At 37.5% G+C, this 27,367-nt stretch overlaps 1 protein-coding gene and 1 pseudogene across 1 annotated transcript in view; one reads left to right on the top strand and one right to left on the bottom strand.

Annotated features, from left to right (window-relative positions):
- Positions 1 to 27,367, top strand: part of CDC40 (cell division cycle 40) — a 49,967-nt gene that overhangs the window by 2,912 nt on the left and 19,688 nt on the right. The window contains exons 2-6 of the mRNA XM_059176862.1: positions 8,113 to 8,199; positions 14,975 to 15,104; positions 22,949 to 23,032; positions 24,874 to 25,013; positions 27,015 to 27,111. Of these exons, the coding sequence (XP_059032845.1) occupies positions 8,113 to 8,199; positions 14,975 to 15,104; positions 22,949 to 23,032; positions 24,874 to 25,013; positions 27,015 to 27,111 (538 nt within the window). The remainder of the gene's footprint in view (positions 1 to 8,112; positions 8,200 to 14,974; positions 15,105 to 22,948; positions 23,033 to 24,873; positions 25,014 to 27,014; positions 27,112 to 27,367) is intronic.
- LOC131833254 (AP-2 complex subunit beta-like) lies at positions 17,763 to 20,511 on the bottom strand (annotated as a pseudogene).

Genomic DNA, 27,367 nt, shown 5'->3' with positions numbered 1-27,367 from the left:
AAATATTGATAGAACTACAACAAAAAACCGACAAATCTACCATCACAGCAGAGATTTTACTATTCCTTTCGATAATTGATAGAACAAGCAAAAAAGAAAAATTATTAAATGGTGAATTTGAACAACAAAATTAACAAACTATGTAAAGGGTATGAAGAACTTGCACTCAAAGCAGAATATTTTTCTCAAGCACTAATAAAGCGTTTTTTAAAAGCTGACTATACACTAGGCCAGGCACTGGTGAACTTCAGTAAAAGGCCAAATAAGATTTGAGGCCGTGCTGGCCATATACAGTCTTTGTGTCATACCTTCTATTTGTCTTTTTTGAACAAGCCTTTAAAATAAATGCCATATTTAGCTTGTTGGTACAAAAACAGACTGTAGGCTAGATTTTCCCCATAAACTAGTTTGGCAACCCCTCTAAATCATAAAATAAGTCTCAATAATTTTTTTTAAAGATCTCATTTATTCATTTGACAGAGAGGAAAGTGCAAACACAAGCAGGGAGAGCAGCAGAGGGAGAGGGAGAAGCAGGGTCTCTGCTGAGCAGAGAGGCCCCATTCAGGGCTTGATCACCAGGACCCCATGATCACGACCTGAGCTGAAGGCAGAAGCTTAACCGACTGAGCCACCCAGGTGCCCCAAGCCTCAATAAATTTTAAATCATGTTATCGCATTCTCTGACCATGATGCTTCTAAGCTAACCAGTTAACTGTAAAATTCCCGTATTTGAAAATTATGAAATTGTACTTCTCAATAACCCAGGGGCCAAAATAAAAAAATAATGATAAGGGAAAATACTTTGAACAGAGCAATAAGGAAAATCATACTAATCAGAACTTGTGAGGTGCAGCCATAGCAATATTTTTTTTTAAGTATAGTCTTAAATACAGGTAATGGGAAAGAAGACAGACTTCACAGGAAGTTAGTATGCTAGGCATCCATGCTTGGATTGATTTTTTTTTTTTTATCATTCCATCCTTTTCCAGTGCTGATTTGTAAATTATGCCCTCAGTTTCTGCTCTTCCGGTGGTTACCTGTAGACATTAAAACCTGAATTAATCAGTACTTTGTCTCTTACTGAACAGTACAAAAGCCTTAGAATATTTCAGTTTTATTAAAATTGCCCTACCCCTGCTTTAGCTATTAGCATCCTGTATTTTTCACATATATTTAAACTTCAGAAGATGACCATAAGCCAAGCTGATTCTTGCATCTTGTATGCAAGAGATTGCTTTTTTCTCCTTACAGTGCATACATACTTCATGTCCTCTTGTGAGGGCTAACTGGTGGCAAATGCTTGTAGTTTTAGTTTGTCTTTTTTTGTTGTTGTTGTTAAGAGTTATAATTTATTAGAGAGAGAGTGATTGAGCGAGGCAGGGTGGGCGGAGGGTAGAGTGAAAGAATCCCAAGCAGACTCCCCACTGAGCATAGAGCCCCACAGGAGCTGGATCCCATGACCCCGACCTGAGCTGAAATCTAGATTTGGCCTCTCAGCTGACTGAGCCATCAACTACATGCTCCCTCAGTTTGTTTTAAAATGATTTTATTTAACCCTCTTTGACGATCTTTTCACCAGGTTTAGTTTACTTAACGGGCAGTTTTTTCTCTCAGCATATTTAAAATATTTTTCTTTTTTCTTCAGACTGCTTTTAAGACGCTTAGCCTCTGCCCCCTTTGTGGGGGGTGTGGTTTCAGTCTTCACGTTCATTACGGGATACCCTGATGTGGATTTCTTTTTGTTTGTCCTGCTCAGAATCTGTGGGGTTTCTTTAATTGGGAATTGATGGCTTTGGAGTGTGTGGATCTTCAGTGTTTCTGGAAAGTTCTCAGTTCTTATCTCTTCATGTATAATTTTAGTCCTGTTCTCACTTCTTTTCTGCTAGGACTCCAATCAAACATATTTGTTTACTCCAGTGTATGAGAACAGTTATTTTCTGGTTAAAAATGTATTTTAATGCAACACTGTCAGATTTGGCACTTTGGAATCATGTAATGAACCCTATTGGGTTGCAAGAGTTGCTTGTTGATTGACTTTAAAGTTAAAAAAGTAAAAGCAGGCCTGGCTGTCTCTCATTGTAGTCCATGAATGTTACTTTTCCCACATGCATTCCCTGCTTTAACATAGCCAACTTGAGTAAAATGAGAATTCGGCCTCTAATTTCTTTATGGGTGATCTTTCTTATACTTATGAACTTCAACTAGATCACTTTTTTCCTCTGCATTTATTAAGGGCCAAACCCAAAGGATATCTTTATGTGAATTTCTCTTCTTTTATCTCATCCATGTAAATGTCCATTGTAGGAAGTTTATTCATTTCTACTTTCTTGGGGGGGGGACTATAAATTAATACCTCATAATGATTAATATTTTTTTCTGCTTTTAGTTTACAGAGTGCTTTTCCATCTATCATGTACATGAGTAAAACATGGGAAAAGGTCTCAAAAGTAAATATTATCTCATTATCCGCAAATTAGTTTGATTCAACAGAAGATAACCCGTTCAAACTTATTTGACCCATAGGGTACCCTTCACTCACTGCACTTTAATTTTTTGGATAATTAAAACTGAATGGAAGTCCTCTGTAATTCTGTGGTAATTTCAATTGCATGCTTAATTATTATTAAACTCCTCTTGGGTATTAAAACAAGGTTGTGATATTGTCCAAGTTTTTCTAATTAAATGTATAATTAATTAAAAACTCTTCATTTTCTGGAGGGTTGTTCAATTTGTTCTACAATTTTAGCAGGAACCAGAGACTGGGACCTATATATATTTTTTATTAGTTGCCACTGATGTGTATATAAGAGTAATTCTTTTTAAATTATACTTTGCCCTTAAAATTTGGTATCTCATGGCTCTCTGTTCAAAATAATTCAAATTCAAAATACTCCTAATCGGAAAGATCTGATAAACCACATTTTAAAGTGGTTCTAGCAAACATATTCTGTGAAATCTACTGGGGAGGTCTGAATGTGGCTAAGCCTTGTTAGTTTAAGCAGTTTACTCTAGAATTGAATATTGAGAAATGCATTTAATTTAATTTTTATGCAGTTGAAGCCATTTGTATATGACATTTTAATTTTATGATCCTAGAATTTTTCTACTCAACATTCCGCAGATACTGTCTCTAATCGTTGGAGATTCTAGTGTGCATTCTAGGGTAGTAAACAGTTCACCCTCGAACAATGAGAGGTTAGAGACAGCAACCCTCTCCCTTCCCCCCCTCCTCCCCGAGTATCACTTTTGACTACTCAAAAACCTAACTACAAATTGCCTACTGGTGACAGAAGCCTTACTGATAACATGAATAGTCAATTAAAACATACTTTGTCATGTGTATTATATACTGTATTCTTACCTAAAGGAAGCTAGAGAAAAGAAAATGTTACTAAGAAAACCATAAAAGAAAATACATTTATAGTACCGTACCGTATTTATTGAAAAAAATCTGCCTACAAATTCAAACCCATGTTGTGCAGGGGTTAACTGTACACGGATCATATTTTAGATGGTCTCGCATCTGAATCCCCTTCCTAAGAGTCTTAATGTGAGGAACAGCCCTTGCTGCCCCCAGCCTTCAGTGGTGAAAAGCCCAGATTCTCATTCCCCCAGCTCCCTTTCAGCTAAGGCTCAGGACAGTAACTTAGGCTGAGCAGATAAAGGCACGCACCTAAATTCTAATCTAAAACCAATCCACAAAGAAGCAAGAAAAGAGAATATGTTGAGTGGCAGTGGTGGCCAACGTCTAGTTTCCCAATTAGGCCAGTAGTCTCAACAGCATCCAGTGACAGCCACAGTGGTTTAGTGATGATGTTCAGGAATGGTGAACTCTCGTCCTCAGCAGACTGCTTCTGTGACGTGCTTGATTTTTGGTTGGGATTCCTTCTGTATACCCACCCTATTTTCCCAAACTGAGTCTCTACCCTTCTTGGCAATTCCAAGAGAAAAGATGAGATACGCAAAAGGATTCCGTGCTATTTAATTGGTCTGTAAGGGTTTTTCGCCTGTTTGCAGTGAAGAACTCTGACTCAGAGTCTGTCAGTGATTTTTTGGTTTGTTGTTAATTGGGGTGTCTTTAACATCGTTCTTTGTGGTTACTTGAAATTTTTTCCCCTTCTCATTTATTCTGTTAGCTTCTTGGGGTCAGTGACTTAATGTTGCTAGTGCTTATTTCATAGAAGTGCTATAGGAATTATATGAGACAATATGAGATGACAGTAAAGTCGTTAAGCACTATTTTTCATAGTGCGTACCCTCTTCTAGCAAACTATATAATTCACTTGGTATATTGTTTATTGTATGTCTCCCCCACAAGAATATAAGCTCCACAAGGACGGGGAGTGATATCTGTTTCTGTGGGCCTAGAACAATGCCTGACACACAGTAGGCACCCAGTCGATATTTGTTAAATGTATAAATGAATTTGAAGTTGCAACACTTGTTTTGTGAAGAGGCCTGTGCCCCCAACTACACAAAGAAAATAACATCAGTAATGAGTTCTAACATCTCCCACCAACTCCGAACATCTATCCTTGTCTTTGTCCTCTGTGTTTCATCTCAGAGAGGACTCGCCTCTTCTCAGAGGATAACCTTCCAACTGTGCTGGCTTTTTTCCTGGGTTTCTCCCTACTTTCTCTTATCCTGTAGCTTATAATTGACTAAATCTTGGCTTAGTCTTTCCTTAAGGAGGGAAAAAACAAACTTAATTTTACCTCAAAAATTCTTCAATCTGGCACCCCATATCTTCTTTTCTTTATTGCCAAATGTCTTGAGAGAGTAGAAATGATTACTGTCTTGTTTTTCTAAATCCTTAGTTATAGTTCTGTCTCTTACGACTGCTTTTCCATTTTCTACCCAATTACCAGAATCGCTCTGGCAAAGGTTTCATGTGATGTAATTGCCAAATTCAATGATCTTTAGTCAACCTTCATCCTCTTTCTCAATGGATTTGACTCTTTCTTTTTTTTTTCAATTTAACAAATACTTATTGAACAGGCACTGATTACGCTGCATTTTACTAGGCAGGGAGGATTAAAATGTTAGTAAAAACCATGTGCAACAAGTGATACAATATCACAGTTGCTATAAAGAATTATGTAAAATGATTGTAGAAGAGCAGTTTTCCTGAGTCAAGAGAAGGGAAGGTAAAAGAGAAAATAAGAAGATGACGTATTATCAGACAATAAAGGGAAATGCATAAGAAACAAAGACATTAATATCGCCAATAGCACAGCTAGGGTGGAAGTGCTTGATATTTTTAAAAATCAGAGATTTATCTAATAAGGCAAAGGTGGGAGTGTACTACCAGATAAGGAGGTATTATAATGGATGAGACAAGATATGATGCAGTCTTTACTCGGATAATGGGGACAAGGATGAGAAGGCCAGTAGAAGTAGGGTTGCTGGAGAACTATTTCAGAGATAGAATCAGTAAGACTCAGTGCCTTATTTGTTATTGAGTAAAGGTGGAGTCATGGAATGAGACATAGCAAAGTGTTTGATGTGGTAGAACATCCATATCTCATGTAGTTCAATGGGCAGTTAGATAATATGGATCCAGAGGCCAGGATTGTGGTCAAGGTTGCAGATAAAAATTTGAGGAGGAGATTGAAGTCCTGAGACAGAAAAGATAAGGTAAAAATATGGACAGTTCTAAAACTAGAGAGGATGGAAGTCCAAGGGAGTCATACCTGAGGAACCCTATCTTTGAGAAGTAGAGAAATTAAGTTGCCTGCTTTGGGTGATGGATGGTTTACAAATGGTAAAATTTTGGAATACTCACTGTGTGCCTCTAGTACTATTTTCTGTTGTTGTTTTCTAGTCTTTGGTCATTCGTTGTTCTGAGTCTACCAGGTCTTCACTGGTCAGTGACATTGCTTCTTCTCCACCATCACTATCAACTTCATGATATCTCACCTTTTAAAAAAATTATTTGATATTGCTTTGAATTGTGTTTTGTATTATGTAGACAGATGTATGTTACATTAGCAAAAGGCCAACAGAATAAAGAAGGTGATATGGTAGGGTTGATTCTAGGGGTCGAGGATACATGTGTGCATTTGAAATCCAATCTTTAGTAAGGGATGTAGACAGTGAGTACATCTGTGGTGGATGATGATAAATATAATGGACAAAAATAAAACAAGGTAAGAGGAAAGTAGAAAAACTGAGACCTGATAAAGGACAGAAAGCAATCATGTGGCTATGTAGGGAAAGAACATTCCAGGAAAAGGAAATAGTATATGCAGAGACCTTGAGGCAGGATCAACCTTTGGTGAATTCTAGGAATAGCAAGTGAGCCAGTGAGGCCTGAGTTAATGAGCACTGACTGGCACAGCACTTCGTGAAGATGGAAGTTTGTGGGGGCAAGTTTCACAGGGGGCGATCATTCTGAAATCTCAGAAGAGGAGGCTAATTCTCAACCAGATAGATTCAAACATCCTCATTTTGTAATAGCAGTTCTGTAATTCTACTTGACCGTAATGTAATTCAGAGATGATATGTAACTTCCTTAAAATTTTCAAAATATAACTTGACTTCCCTAATTAAAGGAAAAATATATATAGCCTGCTTCATATGTGAATTAAACATGTACGAATAACATGTTTTTAATATGTAAATACTCAGGCAGGACAATAAAGGAAGATAAAATCCCCTATAGCACTCCCCAGGGAGCCATACTTACTCTCTGAGAACAACTGATAATGAGCCTTTGGCCTTCATTAGGCTTTTACTCTGAGTGGAGAAGTTTACTCGAGGGTTTAGAACAGGATATTATTAGGATATTTTTTATTAATTATTTTTATTACCATATAATGTATTATTTGCCCCAGGGGTACAGGTCTGTGAATCGTCAGGCTTACACACTTCTCAGCACTCACCATATCACATATCCTCCCCAATGTTCATAACCCAGACATAATACAATATTTTAAAGTCACACAGCTTCCTGCGTGAAGTGAAGCTGTGGGTGGACAAGAGTAAAGCAGGGATCCTGGTAATCAGGTGTGAGATGGTAAATTAGACTGTGAGATGACCATGAAAGAGGACTTGAGAAGTGGTTGAACTTTGGATGTATGTAGAAGGTAGAGGCTTTGCTGATGGATTGGAGATACAACAGGAAAGATAGAGGCAGCGAGGATAGCTCTGGGAGTTTCTGCGTAAGCAAATGTAAGGCTGGATGAAGGCACTGGAGAAGGGGGGAACGGGAAGTGAGATATAGCAAATTTGAGATGTCTGTTAGGCATCCTGGGAGAAAAGATGTCAAGCTAAAAGTTAAATACACAAGTCTTTAGAATTCAGAGCAGAGGCCCAGGCTAGAGATACCAATTTGGAATTTATTATATTTATAGCAGGTGGTGTAGTTACACAAAATAGAGATCACCAGTGATTCTGTAGTGGACAGGAGATTTTTATGTTCATTAAACTGGGGGGTGAATTTCAGAAGGTTGAAACATTGGCATAGAATGTAAGATATAGATTTAGAATATTAGGGCCCTGACAACTTCTGTAGCCCAGAACCTGTGCCATTCAGGTTTGCTGAATAAGGAAGTAGTTGTCCTGAATTTGGAACCAGAGGTTAGGTCTTTTGAATTCATAAAAAAGAGGACTTGGGCTCTCTTAATTTAAAGCTTTGAGTAGCTTATTAGCCTATTTAGAAATTTTTAATTTGTTCAGGTGGGATAAAATCAGCATTTTTTTTTTAAAGATTTTATTTATTTATTTGACAGAGATCACAAGTAGGCAGAGAGGCAGGCAGAGAGAGAGAGAGGAGGAAGCAGGCTCCCTGCTGAGCAGAGAGCCCAATGCGGGACTCGATCCCAGGACCCTGAGATCATGACCCAAGCCGAAGGCAGCGGCTTAACCCACTGAGCCACCCAGGTGCCCCAAATCAGCATTTTGGAAGGAAAAAAATATTGTTATGCATTCTAACCTTTAAACGTACATACATTAATTTTATTAGTCTTTGAGTATTAGAGTTATTAATCATATGGTGTTAGTACAATAATCATAAAATTGGTATTAAAATAGCTAGTGTGACCTTAATATAGTTTCCAGAATAAAATGATTACTTGTCAGATCTTTAATGTTCGTTTGGTTTTCTTTTAGGAAGATTTGGAGACTGGAGTTCACCTTGACCCTGCTGTCAAAGAAGTTCAGTATAATCCTACCTATGAGACCATGTTTGCTCCTGAAGTAAGAAGACATTCTATTCAAGATTCGGCCTTTTGCTAAAGCATTTGAATTATACATAAGTAGATAAACAGTTGGTGAATTTTTCAGAGTTTTCTCAAGAGAGTATGCTATTTAAATTTTGAAAAAATATGTCCTATTATATGCCAGTTATATCTCAGTTTTTAAATAAAAGGAAAAGAAAAATGTACTTTAAAAAAAAAAGATTTTATTTATTTATTTGACAGAGAGAGAGATCACAAGTAAGCAGAGAGGCAGGCAGAGAGAGAGGGGGAAGCAGGCTCCCTGCTGAGCAGAGAGCCCGATTCGGGGCTTGATCCCAGGACCCTGAGATCATGACCCAAGTGGAAGGCAGCGGCTTAACCCACTGAGCCACCCAGGCGCCCCAAGAAAATGTACTTTTAAAAATCCACTACTGTTCATCTACCAACATACAACATCTGACAGAATGGAACAGTGCCTTTCGAAAAAAGAAATTTTAAAATATCTGATTCTTAGACAAGAATGTAGTTAACATCTTCCTCAGTTTTGTTTAGGGAGTATTACAAATTGCCCATAAGGGAAAAAGAATTTATTATTAGCATCATCAGTGCGTAGTGTGTTGTGAAACATCTGGTTACAAATGGTCCTGTGCTAAATGCTGGGAAGAAATGCCATGCTAACGTGTTTGCTGCTCGGTAGTGGTCACAGTGTGTATTGCCTGCTCTGGGTAAGATATCTTATGATGGTGATGATAATGATGGTGGTGATGATGAAGATGATGGTGATGGTGAAAATGATGGTGATAAATGGTGATGGAAGCATAAAGAAAATGAGGAAGGAAGAAAGGCCAAAAAACAGTGAAAATTGTCCATTTAGGAAAGTCTTAGTGTAAAAAAATAAATTCCTAGCTATTTCATTTTTATAAAGGAAAGAAGGCCTGATTGAGAAATAGAGATGCCAAAAAATGGTCATTATAAAACAAAATAGGCCTTCAGTAGTAGGGTCTTTAAGAAATACTTTAAAAATGGGGTATGGGGTCATATGTTATTGCAATTGGATAAAGAGGTACTTTTTAATTTTTTGGTTTTCTGGCTTGTAGTCACTTGTCCTTTTTTTTTTTTTTTTTTTGATAAAGCAGAGTCATAAAGCTGTTCTGTATAATTTGCCTGCTCAGGTTTCTGTAGTTACTTAGAATATGGCCAACGATGTCAGTGGTAGTATTTAGACAGGGCTCCGGCAGTTCCCAGGGTGTCTAGTAAGCAGAGATCTCTTTCTCGTACTGCAGCACATTTTAAATCTTATTTTATTTTTCTTAAATCCTTCTAGCCTGCTGAACCTATGGACTGTTTCATAACCCTTGGTACCATTTTAGCTGGCACAGTGACGAAAGGTTGTATATTACATATATGCTTCGTGATTTTTCAAATGAAAAGTGCCTACATAAAATAGGGCCACTAAATGCAGAAAAAGAAAATTTGGAAGTAGTGTGGTGTGTGACATTCTCATGTCAGTGCATTTTATATGAAGTCTCTTTCTCTTCCATTTTTAGACTTTTGCATAACCAATATATTGCTGTGTGACTAGAGTTTTTGAAATTTAGGAGATTTAAGATTTTTTTGGTGATACTGGTGTGGCATTAGGCCTATCATCCTCTTTGTGAGATTACCAATCCTTTTAGTATTCTGAGTTTTTTTTCTCATGTTAGGGAGCCTCGCATTCAAAATATAAATTAATTTATGTTAGAACACTAATGCTTGTCATCAGTTTAAGAAAAGAAAGATGAGGTGGTCAAATGAGAAAAACATTACTATTTTTCCTGGTTGCTAAATGAGCTTACTACCTTTGAATTTTATGACTAGGATCTGTATAATTTGACAAAGTGTGGAAAGGTGTTAGCAGGAACTTTGCTTGATGAAATTCACGTTCCCATATGTTGAGAATCCATTGTTGGAAAAAAGATACAGTCCTTCTCCTCAAGCTACTGTTTACCAGAGATGATACGTTCAGTGTTGTTTTTAAAAAAAGATAGAGACCAGACTGTTTTGTATATGCCTGAAGTGGTATTCAAGTTAAGGGAGAGATTGTATCTGATTGTGAAGATAAGAAAAAGTTGCACAGAGGAAGAACTATTTAAAATAAGGAATATTGGGGCACCTGGGTAGTTCAGTGGGTTAAAGCCTCTGCCTTAGGCTCTGGTCATGATCCCAGGGTCCCCACATCTGGCTCTGCTCAGCAGGGAGCCTGCTTCCCCCTCTCCCTCGGCCTGCCTCTCTGCCTACTTGTGATCACACTCTCTGTCAAATAAATAAATAAAATCTTTTAAAAAAAATAGGTGATAAATAGATTTTTAAAATTCTTATTAAAGAGTGGCATAATCAGAGCTGAATTTGTAGGAAGGCTAATTTGATTAAGGGTTTGCATGATGGAAAAGAACAGGAACAGAAACTAATAAAATGAAACTGTCATTTATTACTGTATACCAGGTAGCATACGGAGGAATTTATGTATTTGTGTACCTTATCTCTTTTAGTCTTCACAATAATCCTGTGCAATAAGTATTCTAATACCTGTTTTGTTTTGAGGAAACCATGTCTCAGTAACATATTTGAGAATGTGAGTTCATGTCACTCCTAACGATTGCTCTGTGTCTGGAAGAGCAGTTTGCAGACTGTTACGGGGTTTACATGTCACACCGCTATGCACGTACTTTGACTTTGCCAGTTCAGTAAATTAACTGAATTGACTATTTCATTTTATAAAATATGTTTTTCCCTCCCAACCAAGGACTTTTCCAAAATGGTCTAACTTAGTATCCAGATAAGCTTTCTCAAATTACAGACAGAACTTGAAGGATACTAGCCATTGTTTTAGTCCACTGCTTTTCTTCCTTTCACTCCATCCTTTTTGGATTTACTTAGAGAAATGTGTATTTGCCAGCTTTTGTAGACTCATATAAAACCCATAAGCCTCAGGGAGATTTTCAGATTTAAAATAATAGTACTTTTAGGAATGGAAAAAAATACCAAAATTGAAAGAAAAAAATCTTATTTTTTGTTAAAAATCTGGCCAGAGATTTTTTTTTTTTTTTTTGGCCAGAGGGCTGTTGTAAATACTAATGTTAGAGTGAACTTTAGAAATCAGATAGTTCAGTTCTTTTATTTTGTAGATGAGGAAACTGAGGCCCAAGGTCATAAAACCCACACTAATAAAATATTCTTATATTAATAATATTTAAACTGTGCTCTTATGTCTTAAAAGATCAAGGTGTTCTGCCAATAAAATTGAATGGTGGTGATCGTTTCCAAATTTGTGGAAAATAATTAAGTTATCAAAAGGCCCTTCTTATTTAAAGTCTGTTTATAAGTATTTAAACACTGATGACTACAATAAATATTAATGAAAAACTTACCAGCAATCTAAGTATTATATGACTATTAGTTTAGTAACTTGGGGGAGGCATTCTATATGTAAACTTATTATTATGATTTCATACAGTCAGTTTTTACCAGTGTAAGTTTTCTTAATTCCTCTAATGTTTTACTACTAAGACACTGACCCTCAAGCATTCTACCTTCTGAAGACTTTTGAGAGCCACAGCTTTACAATACACAGGTTTCTTAGATTTATCTACCAGTGTCTTAACAAATTAAAAATGCTTTCCTCAGGGTCCCTGGGTGGCTCAGTCGGTTGAGCCTTGGACTCTTGGTTTCAGCATGGGTCGTGATGTCAGCGGCCGTGGGATCTGTGTGGGGCTCCACGAACCGTGGGGGATCTGCTTGGGATTCTCTCCCTTTGCCCTTCTCCCCACACACGCATGCCCTCACTCTCTCTCAAATACACAAATAAGTGAGTTTTTTTAAAAAATGCTTTTCTCTGGACGCTTAAATCACTTAAGCATCTGCCTTTGGCTCAGGTCATGATCCTAGGGTGCTAGGATTGAGCACAGGCTCCACAGGAAGCCTGCTTCTCCCTCTCCCACTCCCCCTGCTTTTGTTCCCTCTCTCACTGTCTCTCTCCTTCTGTCAAATAAATAAAATGCTTTCCTCCTACTTTATAAATAAATCACTACTTCACTCAGGTGAAAGATGTAAACATACTCATTCAGACTCAGGAATATCCTGAGTCTGAATTATGAAACTTAAATACGTATATTTTATATGGGAGATTAAGATTATAATTGACTGTGGTGTATTGCAGTATGGTCTTAACTAAAAACTGTTAAATACTCATAGCTAATTAACTTAAATATGTATTTTTAAAATCCCTTGAATGCAAATTTACTTTAAACTTAGTTAATTACCAGCAGTTTAAAAAAACTGAAAGTCAGCTTTGTGTGTTTTTTATAGGCTTTGTTTTTATTTTTTTTAAATATTTATTTTTATGTAATCTCTGCACCCAAAATGGGGCTCAGACTTACAACCCTAAGATCAAATGTCGCATGATTTACTGAGTCAGCTAGGCACTCCTATGCTTTGTTTTGTTTTTTAATGGTTAACCCAGAATTTTAAAAAGTGCATATTCACAGAGACCAGGAACATCTGGGACACATAATTTTTAAGTAATTCGGAAGAGCTGAGTTCTGCTGAGTAACATTCTCTCCCTTTCTTTGTTGGCGTTTATTTAATGTCTCTGAGATCAGTTCCAATAGCTGCTGGTAACCAGGCAGTTAAGGTGAGCCAAAAGTACGGAGATCCTCCCCCAACCCAGCTTCCCCTTAGAAGATCTTTTTGTTGTCACAGCTTAAATATCTGTAAAATGTAATAAATTTGTAATAAATTTCATGACTGAAGAAGTGACTGTAATTGCCAGCATTCAGCAGTCTAAGTGTTTTTCTCCCCTACATTTCCGCCCAGCAGCAAGGAGGGACTAATGTGGGCTATGAAGTCTTAGCACTGTCCTTTATTATAATTCAGAATAAATAGTAGTGAAAGTTTATAATTCAGAATAAATAGTAATGAAAGTTAATGAAAATTGGATATTTTTAAATTGAATCATTTTAAATATAGAAGTCGAAGCTGTCAATATAAAAGTATTATAGTAATTTATTTTCTTCTGAAGCAAAAAACCATAAGGCACATGTAACAATTAATTTCAGATTTTTGTGCATAATATAATGTTGGTATCTGGAGAAGGCAGCATTCTGCTTAAGAGAGGATCAATAAGTTATATTTATGGCTCTTTGAAATGAATCATAGGAAAGGTGGTTTCTAATGGTAGTGACTAAAGATGTTCTAACTTCGAAATACTTCATCATGACAATATACCTACAGAGCTCAAATAAAAATACCTTGTCTAATTCCACAATTTCCAAAGTGGGAAGTTCACTTTATTCTTCATTTAAAAAGAAAATACAGGGATGCCTGGGTGGCTTAGTCTGTTAAGCATCTGCCTGTGGCTTGGGTTATGATCTCAGGGTCCTGGGATTGAGTCCCATGTCAGGCTCTCCGCTCAGCTGGGAGTCTGCTTCTCCCTCTCACTCTCCCTTTGCACTTTTCCCTCTCTCTCCCTCTCTCTCAAATAAATAAATAAAATCTTAAAAAAAAATACAAAGTTGGATTTTTCCATTACCATTAAATAAATATTTTTAAATTAATAGTGCTTGATATAATCTGGTACTTTTTTACCCAATTTTTTAAAAAGCTACTATGATTGACATTTAAAGAATGTTACAATGCAGTGGAATCCTAGACTAGGGTTTCTTCTAACCTGGTTCTACCAATTAAGACTAAAACTCCTGACATGAGGACAGATAAAATATACCTACAGAGCTCAAATAAAAATACCTTGTCTAATTCCACAATTTCCAAAGTGGGAAGTTTTTTTCCTTCATTTCTAACATGAAAAGGAGAATACTGCTTTAACTTTCCAGGATTTTTTAAAAAACTGGAAGTCAGTTTTGTGTGTTTTTTATAGGCTTTTTATAGATCTTTTATAGATCAAAGTAAGTAACATTTAGAAACCGTTGTGGAAGCATTTATAAACCAAACAGAGAATAATGTACTAATTTGTATAAGACTTGTTAGTGTGGCTTTTCACAGTAGAGAAATTTTATTTTCATTTATAATGTCTTTTCTGGGGACTTTTTCAAGCATTTTACTTTTATTTTCTATTTCCTATACTCTGCCCCCAGTGGGATTCTGAGTAATCTTTACTTCATTAGTGCTTTCTATATGCCAGGCATTATGGTAAATATTGAAGATTTTAAGTCTCTACTTTTGAGGAACTCATAATCTAGTGGAGAAGAAACATGTATCTTTTAAAATTACATCATGGTGCCATTATTGAAATAAAGTCACCAAAAATCATCTTTACAAATTAAAAAAAAAAAAAAAAGTCACCACAAAAAAATCCCAAATCAGGATTTAGACAAAAATAGTTACTTTCAATTATCAAGAGCAGCACTGTCAAATAGAACTTCCTGCAATGGTGGAAATGTATTAGCCAATAACCACATGTGACTCTTGAAGTCTTAGTTTGGCTAGTGTGACTGAGGAACTGAATTTGTACTTAATTTAATTTACTTAATTTAAATTTAAATAGCCCCCACCCCCACCCCCATAGACTTAGGAGAGCTGGATTCCTCTCTTTCTGACCTAGGGGCTGACAGACAGTGCTAATCACTCATTGCCCCGCTGCACCGAACCATGTGTGGGGAACATGTTCCTCAATAGGAACCCAGTATATCCCCCAATAGCCCCTAATGATTTAGAGTTGATAATATATTGTAGAATAATTCTAGTAATTTTAGCTTTATATATCAGAACTTAAGTTTATTTTTTTTCTTATAACATTGCAGTTTGGACCAGAAAATCCCTTTAGGACACAGCAAATGGCTGCCCCTAGGAATATGCTTTCTGGATATGCTGAACCAGCTCATATCAATGACTTTATGTTTGAACAGCAAAGAAGAACGTTTGCCACATACGGTAAGGTGATTAAGATTTACAGTTTCCAGTTTGACACACTTTTGTGTGAATAATCTGTTTTATCTTCTTTTTAAATTTACTAATCCAGTTTCCTTTTAAGGTAGTGTATTTCCTTAAATGCATCTATATTTATACAAATGGGAAGATGAACTCATGTTTTTAGCTATCATTCTATATATGCTGTTATTTCTGAGTACTAGAAATATTCTATGGCCTTAAAAACAGAATATTCTCTGTTGTACTTGATAATGAACACTTGTTATTGAATGCCCATCATATGCAGATTGCTGTTGAAGTTGGTAAATGACCAGATAGTGTTAAGAGGTTACTTTTATTTTTAATTCCAGTATAGTGAACATGCAACGTTATATTAATTTGCAGTATAGTATATACAGTATAGTGATTCAACAGTTCTGTACATTACTCAGTGCTCATCATGATAAGTGTACTCTTAATGTCCTTCACCTATCTCTCCCATTCCCCCACCTCCCTCCCTCCTGGTAACCACCAGTTTGTTTCCTCTAGTTGAGAGTCTGTTTTTTGCTTTGTCTCTTCTTTGGTCATTTATTTCTTAAATTCTGCATATGAGTGAAATCATATGGTATTTGTCTTTCTCTGACTGGCCTATTTCACTTGACTTTATACCCCCTAGATCCATCCACGTTGCTGCATATAGGAAGATTTCATTGTCTTTTATGGCTGAGTAATAGTCCAGTGCATATGTATTACATCTTCTTTATCCATTATCCGCCAATGGACCTTGGCCAGCTTCCGTAACTTGCCTATTGTAAATAATGCTGCAATAAACATAGGGTTACATATATCTTTTTGAATTACTGTTTTCATATTCTTTGGGTAAATAGTAGTAGAATTACTGGATCCTATGGTAATTCTATTTTTAACTTTTTGAGGAACCTCCCTACTGTTTTCCATAGGCGCTGCACCAGTTTATATTCCCACCAGTGGTGCATAATGGTTCCTTTTTTTCTGGATCCTTGCCAACCCCAGTTGTTTCTTGTGTTTTTGATTTTAGCCATTCTGACAGGTGTGACGTGATACTCATTGTGGTTTTGATTTGCATTTCCCTGTTGATTAGTGATGTCAGGCATGTCTCCATGTGTCTGTTGGCCATCTGGATGTCGTCTTTGGAGAAACGTCTGTTCATGTCTTCTGCCCATTTTTCATCAGATTATTTGTTTTTTTGGCACACTCTTTTTATCGTGTTATTTAGTGATGGACTTTATTTATTCTCAGATCTTATCTCTGAAATGTTTTCTTTTGTTCACTAAAGGACATCAGGAAATAGAATGGCTACAGATTCATTGTGTAGAATAATCATATCCTATCAGTGGTAAAATTTAAGAAAGTTAACATGCACACAAGATTGGGAATCTCCTTTAAAAGAAGATGGTCTTTATAACGCATTGTGATGCGTACAATGCAGGATAACCATTTTTTGGACTGGAAGTGTCCAACCCTTCTAGGTGATTTCAGAGGTACATAGTCTTAGCTTTTGGCACACTGTCAATTATAACTTTGTCATGGTGAAATATGATCAATGAAATATGACAATCTTTACAACCAATTTCCAAGACTATATTGTGATAAATCACTAAGACTATCTGTACTAAAACTTTAAACTACTTTACAGTGAATCAGTTTACATTATTCTCTAAAAATTAGAAAAAAAGTAACTTTCCAACATAAGAATAATTATGTAAATTATGGTACAGTCACGACATAGTGCTTAAAAATGACGAACTGAGATTACATATTAACACTAGAAAATGCTTATAATAGAACACCAATAAAAAGGTAAGACAAATTTTTCAGTATAGAATGATTATAGTACAGAGTAACTTAGAGAGGGATCACATGTAAATATCAAGTATATATGAGGCACACAAAAATCAACTTTATTGAATCATGAGTTTGTTATATTAGTCTATAATGAAACAGACTTTTAAAGACTTTGCTTGTAAAGGACTTAAGCAATAATTTAGAGAGCTATGACTACTTTAAAACAAAACAGAAAAGAAAAGGCTTAAGTTTATCTGATATCTATTTTCTTTCTTAAATTATCCTATAGTAAGAATAAGCATTTAAAACTACTCAGTTTGGGGCTCCTGGGTGGCTTAGTTGGTTAAGGGATTGCCTTGGGCTCAGGTCATGATCCCAGGGTCCTGGTATAGAGCCTGGCATTAGGCTCCTTGCTCAGCAGGAAGCCTGCTTCTCCCTCTCCTGTCTGCTACCCCACCTGCATATGCTCACTCACTCTGTGGGTCAAATAAATATAAAAGAAAAAAAGAAAAAACTACTCAGTTGGCTTTAGACCTGGTTTCAAAAATAGGCCTGTTTTGTTTTTTGTTTTTTGTTTTAAATAGCCAGTGGTTTTTGCCTCTCCCATTAGGGAGTGGTGGGCTAAAACACAGATTGAACTATTTAGTGAGTTAAAGACTTAAAAAATGAAAGCTAAAACTATCCAACAGATTGTGCCTTAGTGTTAGCACAGGTTAGACTGGTCACTGCCTTGGTGGGTGGCCTCAGTGTTTTGGGGGTTCAAATTTTACGCAGTAATACAATTTCTTAGTATTTTCAGATAAGAGTTCTTGGTTTGTACCAATCACAGGGGGGCCAGAGGGCACCAGACCGGTCTGTTCATTTTTCAGAAATGCTGTCGTAGGCCTGATAGATGTACTGAGAGACTTCAGGAGCTCTACACTTAGTGACAGCATATAATTTGGGCTTCCTGGCTGTCTGTATAGCTCAGCCAAAATCCAAATGCCATTAGTGAGCTTCAGGGATTGGTACAGCATGTCCTGCCCTTCCACATTCCTCTTGGCAATAGTTATAAACACTGTTGTTTTGCAATTTGTTGAGAAGCAGTGTCAGCATTTAAATGACATTTCTTAATCTGAAACTGAAGCTCATTTTCTTCGGGAATATCCTTCCACGTTGCAAGGAAGACCTGGTGCTGCATTTTGCCATCTTCTACAGAAAGTACATTGAGTGGGATGAGAAGACATCAGTATTACTTTTCACAGCTATCTGCAGTTTATTCATAGGTTCCATATTCATGGCTGGGCCCAAGGTGTTGAGAATCAGGGAGACATCAATGCTGTGGTTTGGCATCACTGATGCATGGAGGGTCAAAGGAGTGCTTGGGGTGACCCCAAAGCTATTCTTGTTAAACTGGACTGCAGAGTCTGTCATGTGCTAGAGAGCTTTGTTGGTGAAGTTCATTTCCATATAGATGTGCCATTTGCAGTGACTTAATGTTCCAGAGATCTCCAGGCCTTTAGCTTTTACTACAGGCAGCCAGACATTCACCAGGTGCCATGCCTATCCCCATAGAGAGTTCAGGCAGGTCATTCAGACCACTGCTGACCACAGTAGGAGTAGGTAAAGGAGCAAAGTTTGCAGGCACTGATGAAGGGACAAAGGATTGTCTCACCAGACCATCTAGTCCTCCTCCCAAGAGACCCACTGCTCCCATCTGAATGGAGGACGCCAGTAGCACATTGACTGGGGGCCAAGGTCATGGTTTAAAAGGTCTCCTAGAAGGTCACCTTGGGAGCGGCTAACCTGAGCCTGTTTTAGGTTGGTGGCAGTGGTGGTGTGGGAAGGGCTGTCACCTGTATCAGTGCTCCCATGTTGTACTGGTGAGTGTTTGTGTTGGATTGCATGACTCCCTTCTATAAAAGTATTGGGTGGCTATGGTACATGGAGGCCAAAGAACCCATGTGGCAGATTAGTCCCTCCAGCAGAGTTGATCTTACTAAGATCTGCCTCCTCAGACACCAGTGGCTTCTCAAACAAGATTGCTTCTCTGGCTGTGACAGGGTCTGTTGAGAAAAGGAACCAATAAATCCAGCCCCAGCCTCGAAAGTCAGAATTAGCAGAATCCTGTGTTGCCAAACTCAAGACTCACTATGGCAGCTCCTGTGTTTCTCATGGTTTCTTGAGAAACAGTTTCACGAAGGCAGTAAGAAGAATGAGCTACACCTGGGCTTTCGTCGGGAAAACCCTCCAGAAAGCTCTCCAGTGACTTGAAGCACTGTCCGTTCTCTCCGCATGTTCTCCCCCAGTCCAGATCATAGCTGCTCGAGCGTCTGGTGCATCCAGCGAGTCTAAGTTCTCAGACCGAGTGACATGGTGCTTTCCTACTTGATGCATATTTGTGAAAGCTCTCCCTGATAACAACAGTTACCTCTTGGATCACATAATTTCCTCTGGTCTGGAGGAGCTCAAACAGCGTGCACACACAGCACCCTGCAGATAGCTCACTTTGATGGCTCACCGGCCAGTAGCCTGCACAGCTTCACAAGCAAAGCCAGCATCCACCTCTGTGGTGTATTCCTCTAATTCTGCCAGAACCTGAGCGGTGTTGGCTCGGAACACCAAACGAATCACAATGTCCAACTGCTCTAGTTTAGAATAGATGGGATCACTGTAGTTCACAAAGAAGACTTCGATTTTCTGCTTCAAGATTTGGGGCCTTTCTGGAAAATTACACTGATACTCTTCAGGGTAACATACTATACCTCCGGCTCCCTGGGCAGCACAGTGACAAGCACAGGGGCAGTTCCTTCAGCAGCATATTGCAGTATTCCCAGTCCTTGAATAACAACTCTAGAAACTTCACTAGGACTCTTACTGCTGAAAGCTCCGCGGTTCAGTTGGCAAGAAACCGCTAGTGAGTTACAGGCTCACAGGTGCTCTGAGCCTGGCGCTCATCTTTAGGGTTGTAATGAGACAGAAGGTCCAAGATGAAAATCTGAGCCCATCCAGCCCACTCATTCAGGGCTGTCAGCAGCTGATTAATGTTCTTTGGTTCAGATTAAGTAGGTTGCTGTTTGGGCAAGATTCGCTGATTTTAGAGCATGCTCCTACAGCATTAGCCAGTTGGGTTTGAATCTGCTCTGAGATCCCACAGAGAATCTCGAAATGATCTTCCGCCATTTGGGCATTGATATCATGGAGCTTTGCCACACAGAGTGCTGCTGTTTTCCACACACAGGGATAGCTTCCTCCTCCACCAAGCATTTGCAGAGGGGTTCACAGAGATCATCCGTTACCTTGTCCACCCAGATGCACTCCCACAGTCCTGATGGCCAAGGCCCAAATGAGAGGACTGGGATCTTCACGGTCCTTCACAAAGCCGTTGATAGCCATGATGGCCATGTCTGGCTGACTCGTGGCATAGTTCATCAAACAGAGATACCCAAGCTTCTTTAATTCCAGTTGTCAGTTTCCATCTGGAAAGAGAGAGCTGACATCCTTCCCCACAGCCACGGTAGCAGTCACTTTCTTCACAGCCCCCTTCCTCTTTTCATTGTTGAGTTCAGCCTTCAAATTCAAAGATTTCTCCATGTTTATCAATTGTGAAATACTTGGAGTCGGTCATGGTTCTGGATCTTTCTTGTGCACCAGAGGCAAGGGTTGGAATGGTGGCAGGAGCCAGCAAACATGGTCCAAGTGGTGGTGTTACGGTTTCCTGCATGTTAACTGAATATAAATGTTTTTGAAGGTTTTGTTACATCTTGTCAAAAGAATTCTCCCACCTTACATGGCCACCACCATGTGCAAGTCCTGTGCAAGCCCTCTTTCTCTTTACCCAAGATCTGGTTGATCGTTTTTCCTTTATTTGTATGATAACAAAAATATGTAATATTTAATCTCTTTAATTTGTTTCATTTGGACCACTAGTGAGGTTGAAGGTTTTTCCCTGTATTTGTGACCATTCTTTGCGGATTGTTTTTCTCAGATCTAATAATAAAAGTGGTATTATTGGACACTCTTAACTTGAGGAAACAAACTGAGAGTTGCTGGGATGGGGAGGTGGGTGGGGGATGGGGTAACTGGGGGATGGGCATTAAGGAGGGCACACGATGGAATGAGCGCTGGGCGGTAGATGCAACTGATGAATCACCTGAATTCTACCTCTGAAACTAATAATACACTCTGTTGGCGTACTTTGAATTGAATTGAATTTAAATAAAATTGAATTGAATTGAAATAAAAAATTTTAAGAAATAGAGCCATTTCAAATAAGACTACAAAGGAAGAAAGTAGGTATTAACTATATTAAAAATATAGTAAGGAAAATAAACTTCAGCAAGATAGATGAGACTACCTCAGAACTAAAATGCAGACATAGTCACTTTCTTGAAACATAGGATATTAGAAAACTAATTGGACTAAAATTCTGTAGTGTTAGAATTGTGTCTTCTTCTGTGTCTAGCTGACTTCTAGTAGGGCATATAGCTAAATATTTAACTTCTCTCATTTGTGAAGGGAAAATATTGTTGTCCCTTAACTACCTGAGGTGGGAGGCAGTAGCAGTAGTCATGGTGATACTGGCAGTAAAGATTTATTTTACTGTAGATGATGGGGAGAAGGAAGAGAGCATGAATTCCTGTGCTCAGAAACAAGGCTGTGGCCAGATGAGCTGGGGATTGGTGCTTCTGTAGGTATCACAGGAAGTGCCAGGGATCTCCCTTTCCTCTCTGTCTCCCAATCCATCCCTCCAAACAAAAATAACACAGTGTCATCTGTATAGACATAAATCTCTCCCAAGATAGAATTACATTGTAGATCAATTCTTATGACTGAGATGGGGATTTTTAACATCAGATATGTTGGTCTAAATTTTGTATGAGCCTTATAAAAGCTCATTTAAAAAAGCCTTTACAGAAGACTGCTCTGTACCTCAAAGAGACAAAAGATAAAGTAACTCATGGGATTTGGATCTGTGATTTCAAAGAGTTTACTCCAAAGCTGCTTTTCTGCCATCAAGCACTCTCCACTGGCCAAGAACATATTTTAATACTAAAAAAACTACATGCAGTTGAGTTCATAGCCAGGTGGTTGGTTCTAGTCTAGTCTATCATGAGGGTGCGTTGAATACCTACCTATATCCTTAGCTTATTTGGAAAGTGTGTTCGATGACAAATCTTTTTCTGTTTCCCAAAGGAAGTTCTCTTTAATCTTTAGCTGGAATATTAAAGTGTCAACTTTATCCATTAGGATGTACCCCTTAAAAAAGTGGCCAGTACTTTAATGTATTTTGTGATCATTCACATGAGTCATAGACCATAAACTGATTAGTGACTGGGTCTCTTTTGTAAATATGCTGATTACTAGAAGTAATTTTACCAAACATATATCATGTTATAGCACCCCCACTTAAGAAAAATTGATTTGAGTTAATACAGACTTTCTTTCCTTAATTAAGTCCCCAGACACCATGGCAGACTACTTTTATATCGATAGTAGCGACATACTTTCATCACTTATTGAAGGAGTTATTCACATGCCAGTTGATATTCATACTTACTTTTCTTACCAAGGAAACATACATGATGATTTATGAAGTAGAAATGTATTATTTTAAAACCGAGAGGAACGGGTGTCTTTACAGAGAATAGCATTTGCAAAATAATAGCTAGATTTTATATAATTCTTCTTACTCTGTTCTTTTTAAAAGTATTTAATAGTTTATATAATTTGATAAGCTACAGCCCTGTATTATCTAGTATCAAAACCAAAAAGGAATGGTTTCTAAACTTCCAAATGTGTGATGTACATATATTTGTAAGATCTTAGAAATTAGACTAACGTTGGCTTGGCCAGAGAGACTGTTAATAATGTATGGTCAGCATGCTAGATTTATTCTAGAAGATACTTCTTACTCAGCTGAAGTCCTTCATGGTCCATCCTGAGATGCTGAGAGACCATTTCAGCATCTGGGAAGGAAAACGTGAGATGAGTGTATCTGTATGTAAGGAAATGAATTTTAAATGGCAATGATGGGATCAGTAATATGGACTTTTTCCTTACAGGTTATGCATTAGACCCTTCATTAGATAACCATCAAGTGTCTACTAAATATATTGGTTCAGTAGAAGAAGCTGAAAAAAATCAAGGTAATTTATTCAAATTTATTTGAAATATTTCATATCAAATATATGTATATATACACACACACATACAACTGCTGACTTGCAGATTGACCTGAGACAGTAGGAAAAACTAGTATTTTATTAGATTGATTTCATTTTTAAGTTGAGACAAGTAATATAGAGCAATATAGTTTAGAACTATTATAGTTTAAAGCTTGTTTTTGCCACTTATGAGGAATGCAACCTTGTAGGGAAGGTGTTGGTACCTATCATTTGTGTAGTTATGAGTACTGGGCACAGTGCCAACCATGTAGAAATCATTCAATAAATTATAATTAATGTGTAGCAAATGTTTGCAGTTTATTTCTCAGCACAGATGTCAAGCTACATTTTTACAGAGCGAACAAGTTTTATTATATATTGTCTATGGAGATTGTCTTAGGGTTGCTTTGAAGGCTAAGTTCAAATATGTTTTAGAATATGTGTCTGTGCTCATATTCATTTTGTACTTACAAGACAAAGTATCATACTCTAAATGCTGACTTGTCACAAAGCTCATCACTGGAATCTTATCCATAAAATATGCTCATAAGTAAAAGAATATGCTGGGCAGCTGGGGGGTGCTCATTGGGTTCAGCCTCTGCCTTCGGCTCAGGTCATGATCTCAGGGTCCTGGGATCAAGCCCTGTATCAGGCTCCCCTCCCCTCCCCTCCCCTCTGCCTGCCTCTCTGCCTACTTGTGATCTCTGTCTGTCAAATAAATAAAATCTTAAAAAAGAATATGCTGCTTGTACGAGGATACTTCTACTTAGAAGACCCTGTATCATCCAGCAACCTTCAGTGTATGAGCTATATTATTGTTAAAACAGAATTTGACAAGCTTTTGTTGTAGCACACAACCTAAAGGAAACTCATTTGAATTAATATAGACAAGCTTTTTTGTATAAGTTAGACGTCTACAAGCCATGTCTTTATGTAGTTAAATTTTCTGTTAACAGTTAAATTGTGATTATGACTCCCATAAACCTTTCTTTTCTAATTTAATGACTACACGCAACTTGCGGCCTCCTAGTGATCAAATCAGAATCTCAACCAGAAACATCCTCTTTCCTGTTTTCTTTTTAATCTAAGATTTATGGTATGAGAAGTCCAATTTAGATTTCGATCACTTAGAAGAATACCAGATTCTTGTGAAACCTTGCTTAATATATATATTGTTAATTTTTAAGTTACTAATTCCTTACTATAATTCAGTTTTTAAATGATAAATTTTAATTTATTCTTGCTTTCAAAAGTAGCCTTATCTGGGCACCTGGGTGGTTCAGTCGGTTGAGCACCCCACTCTTGATTTCAGCCCAGGTCATGATCTCAGGGTCGTGAGATCAAGCCCTATGTTGGGTTGCACGCTGAGCATGGAGCCTGTTAAAGATTCTCTCTCACCCTCTCCCTCTGTCCGTGTATATACACTCTCTCTTGAAACAACAACAACAAAAAAGTAGTTTTATCATTATTTAGTGATACTAAGTTGCTGGATTCCTTTCAGAAAGTGGTAAAATCCACTGATCTAGGTCCTTGATTCATTAAAAAGGATTGTGTACCTTGTAGGATTATATAATCAGGTCTTTTCTTTAAGTATATTAGGACTCTCAAAACATTGCAGTAGTAGAAAGCTTCTCTTCCCAGAAGGTTGAGTTTCTCTTTGTATGGCATGAGTTAGTATACCTGGCAGATTCATACAGACTTTATTTTTTGTTCTTTAAGGAATCTTTGGTCACTTGAACAATCACTTTTCTTTAACCACATAAAGTAAAAATTATATATATGCTACTGTTTCTTTAGAAAATATCCATTTTTTTTTAATGTAGGTTTAACCGTTTTTGAAACTGGTCAGAAAAAGATAGAGAAGAGGAAAAAGTTCAAAGAAAATGATGCATCTAATATTGATGGTTTCTTGGGACCATGGGCAAAATATGTGGATGAAAAAGATGTAGCCAAACCCTCAGAAGTAAGTTCTGATGTTTTTCATTGCCAGTTCAGGTAGATGCTGTGAAAGAGAACTGTATTAATAAACTTGAGATTTCTTTAGAGAACCAAATGAGGACTCATCAATATTTCTCTGCTGTGGTTGAAAAAATAGAGTCAGATTTTCTTATTTTTCTTGGGAATATTTTTAATTTATCCTTTTCTGATTTATTTTCTTCTATATTTTTAATTAAAATACAACATTGAACAATTTTTAATAATTTAAATTTAGTAAAAATTGATAATGCTATTAAGCTACCTTGGTAGCTGCTCTTGATACTACGTACTCCAATAGTAACCACAGAATCAGCCTTTCTATTGTTTTAGAATTGGTGGTGAGTTTTATTTGTTAGCTGCTATGAAAATTTTAACAAACAAATAAAACCCACCACCAATTCTAAAATTATAGAAAAGCTGATGTCAAAAAATGGGCAGAAGACATGAACAGATACTTCTCCAAAGAAGACATACAAGTGGCTAACAAACACATGAAAAAATGTTCATTATCATTAGCCATCAGGGAGATTCAAATCAAAACCACATTGAGATACCACCTTACACCAGTTAGAACAGCCAAAACTTACAAAACAGTAAACAGCAAGTGTTGGAGAGGATGTGGAGAAAGGGGAACCCTTTCACACTGTTGGTGGGAATGCAAGTTGATGCAGCTACTCTGGAAAACAGTGTGGAGATTCCTCAAAAAATTAAAAATAGAGCTTCTATATGACTCTGCAATTGCACTACTGGGTATTTACCCCAAAGATACAGATGTAGTGAAAAAAAGGGGCCATCTGTACCCCATTGTTCATAGCAGCAATGTTCACAATTGCCAAACTGGAAAGAGCAAAGATGCCCTTCAACAGATGAATGGATAAAGAAGATGTGGTCCATATATACAATGGAGTATTACACAGCCATCAGAAAGGATGAATACCCAACTTTTGTATCCATATGGACGGGACTGGAGATTATGCTGAGTGAAATAAGTCAAGCAGAGAAAGTCGATTAGCATATGGTTTCACTTACCTGTAGAGCATAAGGAATAACATAGAGGACATTAGGAGAAGGAGAAGGAAAAGTGAATTGGGATAAATTGGAGGGGGAGATGAAGCATGAGAGACTATGGACTCTGAGAAATAGACTGGGGGTTTTGGAAAGGAAAGGAGTGGAGGAATACGTGAGCCTGGTGGTGGGTATTAAGGAGGGCATGTATTGCATGGAGCACTGGGTGCGGTGCATAAGCAATGAATCTTGGAACACTGAAAAAATTTCAAAAAAAATTTTAACAAAGAATAATCTATATATGAAAAAATAATAATACTATGAAGTTTTATAAGGTAAAACCATAGAACTCTACCTGTCCTTCTCCATCTCCTAATCCTACTGTCTCTATGAGCCAGTGACTGTCCTAGGTCTTAGGGATATAGCAGTGGACAAGATCAAGAAAATCCTGTCCTCGTGAAGCTTGTATTCTAGCTGTATCTTTTATCCATGTATCTCAGTCATATACATGTGCTGCTTTTTATTTACATTAGACCATCTGTTTTGCACTGCTCCTCCCATAAAAGCTGTGTCACAAATCTGTGGTGGTTGCTTAGATCCTTATGACTTAGTAAAAGCTGTTTACTGGAGAACAGCATTGTGTACAAAAATTGAGTTTCCTTTCCAATACCAGATTTTCTAGCTACTTTGTTTTTTCTTTTTTTTTGCTTACATAATTAGCATACTACAATAAATTTGTTTCTAGGTGTTCCAGAAAGGTGGGTTTTGTATAAAATGAGTTTAAAAGTATTAACTGGTACCCATTATGTGTTTCATGTCATTTGTAATCAGTCAGAGAGTTGAGACTATTATCACTGGAGACATACGTAACAGTTATTGTTTCATGCAAAATTGGAGCTCAGTATAAAGTATTTATAAGCAGCTTTGGGCACAGTGGGGTTCCAGAACATCCATTTCAAAGTTCACTCCTTAATTTCCTTAGGAAGAACAAAAAGAATTGGATGAAATTACAGCAAAGAGGCAGAAAAAAGGCAAACAGGAAGAAGAGAAACCTGGGGAGGAGAAGACAATCCTACATGGTAATGTATTTTTTATGCCTCTTCATTTTCTTTTTTTTTTTTTTTTAAAGATTTTATTTATTTACTTGAGAGAGAGACAGTGAGAGAGAGCATGAACGAGGAGGTCAGAGAGAGAAGCAGACTCCCCATGGAGCTGGGAGCCTGATGCGGGACTCGATCCCGGGACTCCAGGATCATGACCTGAGCCGAAGGCAGTCGTCCAACCAACTGAGCCACCCAGGCATCCCATGCCTCTTCATTTTCTTGATAAACTTTC

The sequence above is a fragment of the Mustela lutreola genome, chromosome 6 (genome assembly GCF_030435805.1).
Source record: "Mustela lutreola isolate mMusLut2 chromosome 6, mMusLut2.pri, whole genome shotgun sequence".
Lineage (NCBI taxonomy): Eukaryota > Metazoa > Chordata > Mammalia > Carnivora > Mustelidae > Mustela > Mustela lutreola.
Note: the sequence above shows the minus strand (reverse complement) of the source record. Positions and strands in the feature narration are given on the sequence as shown.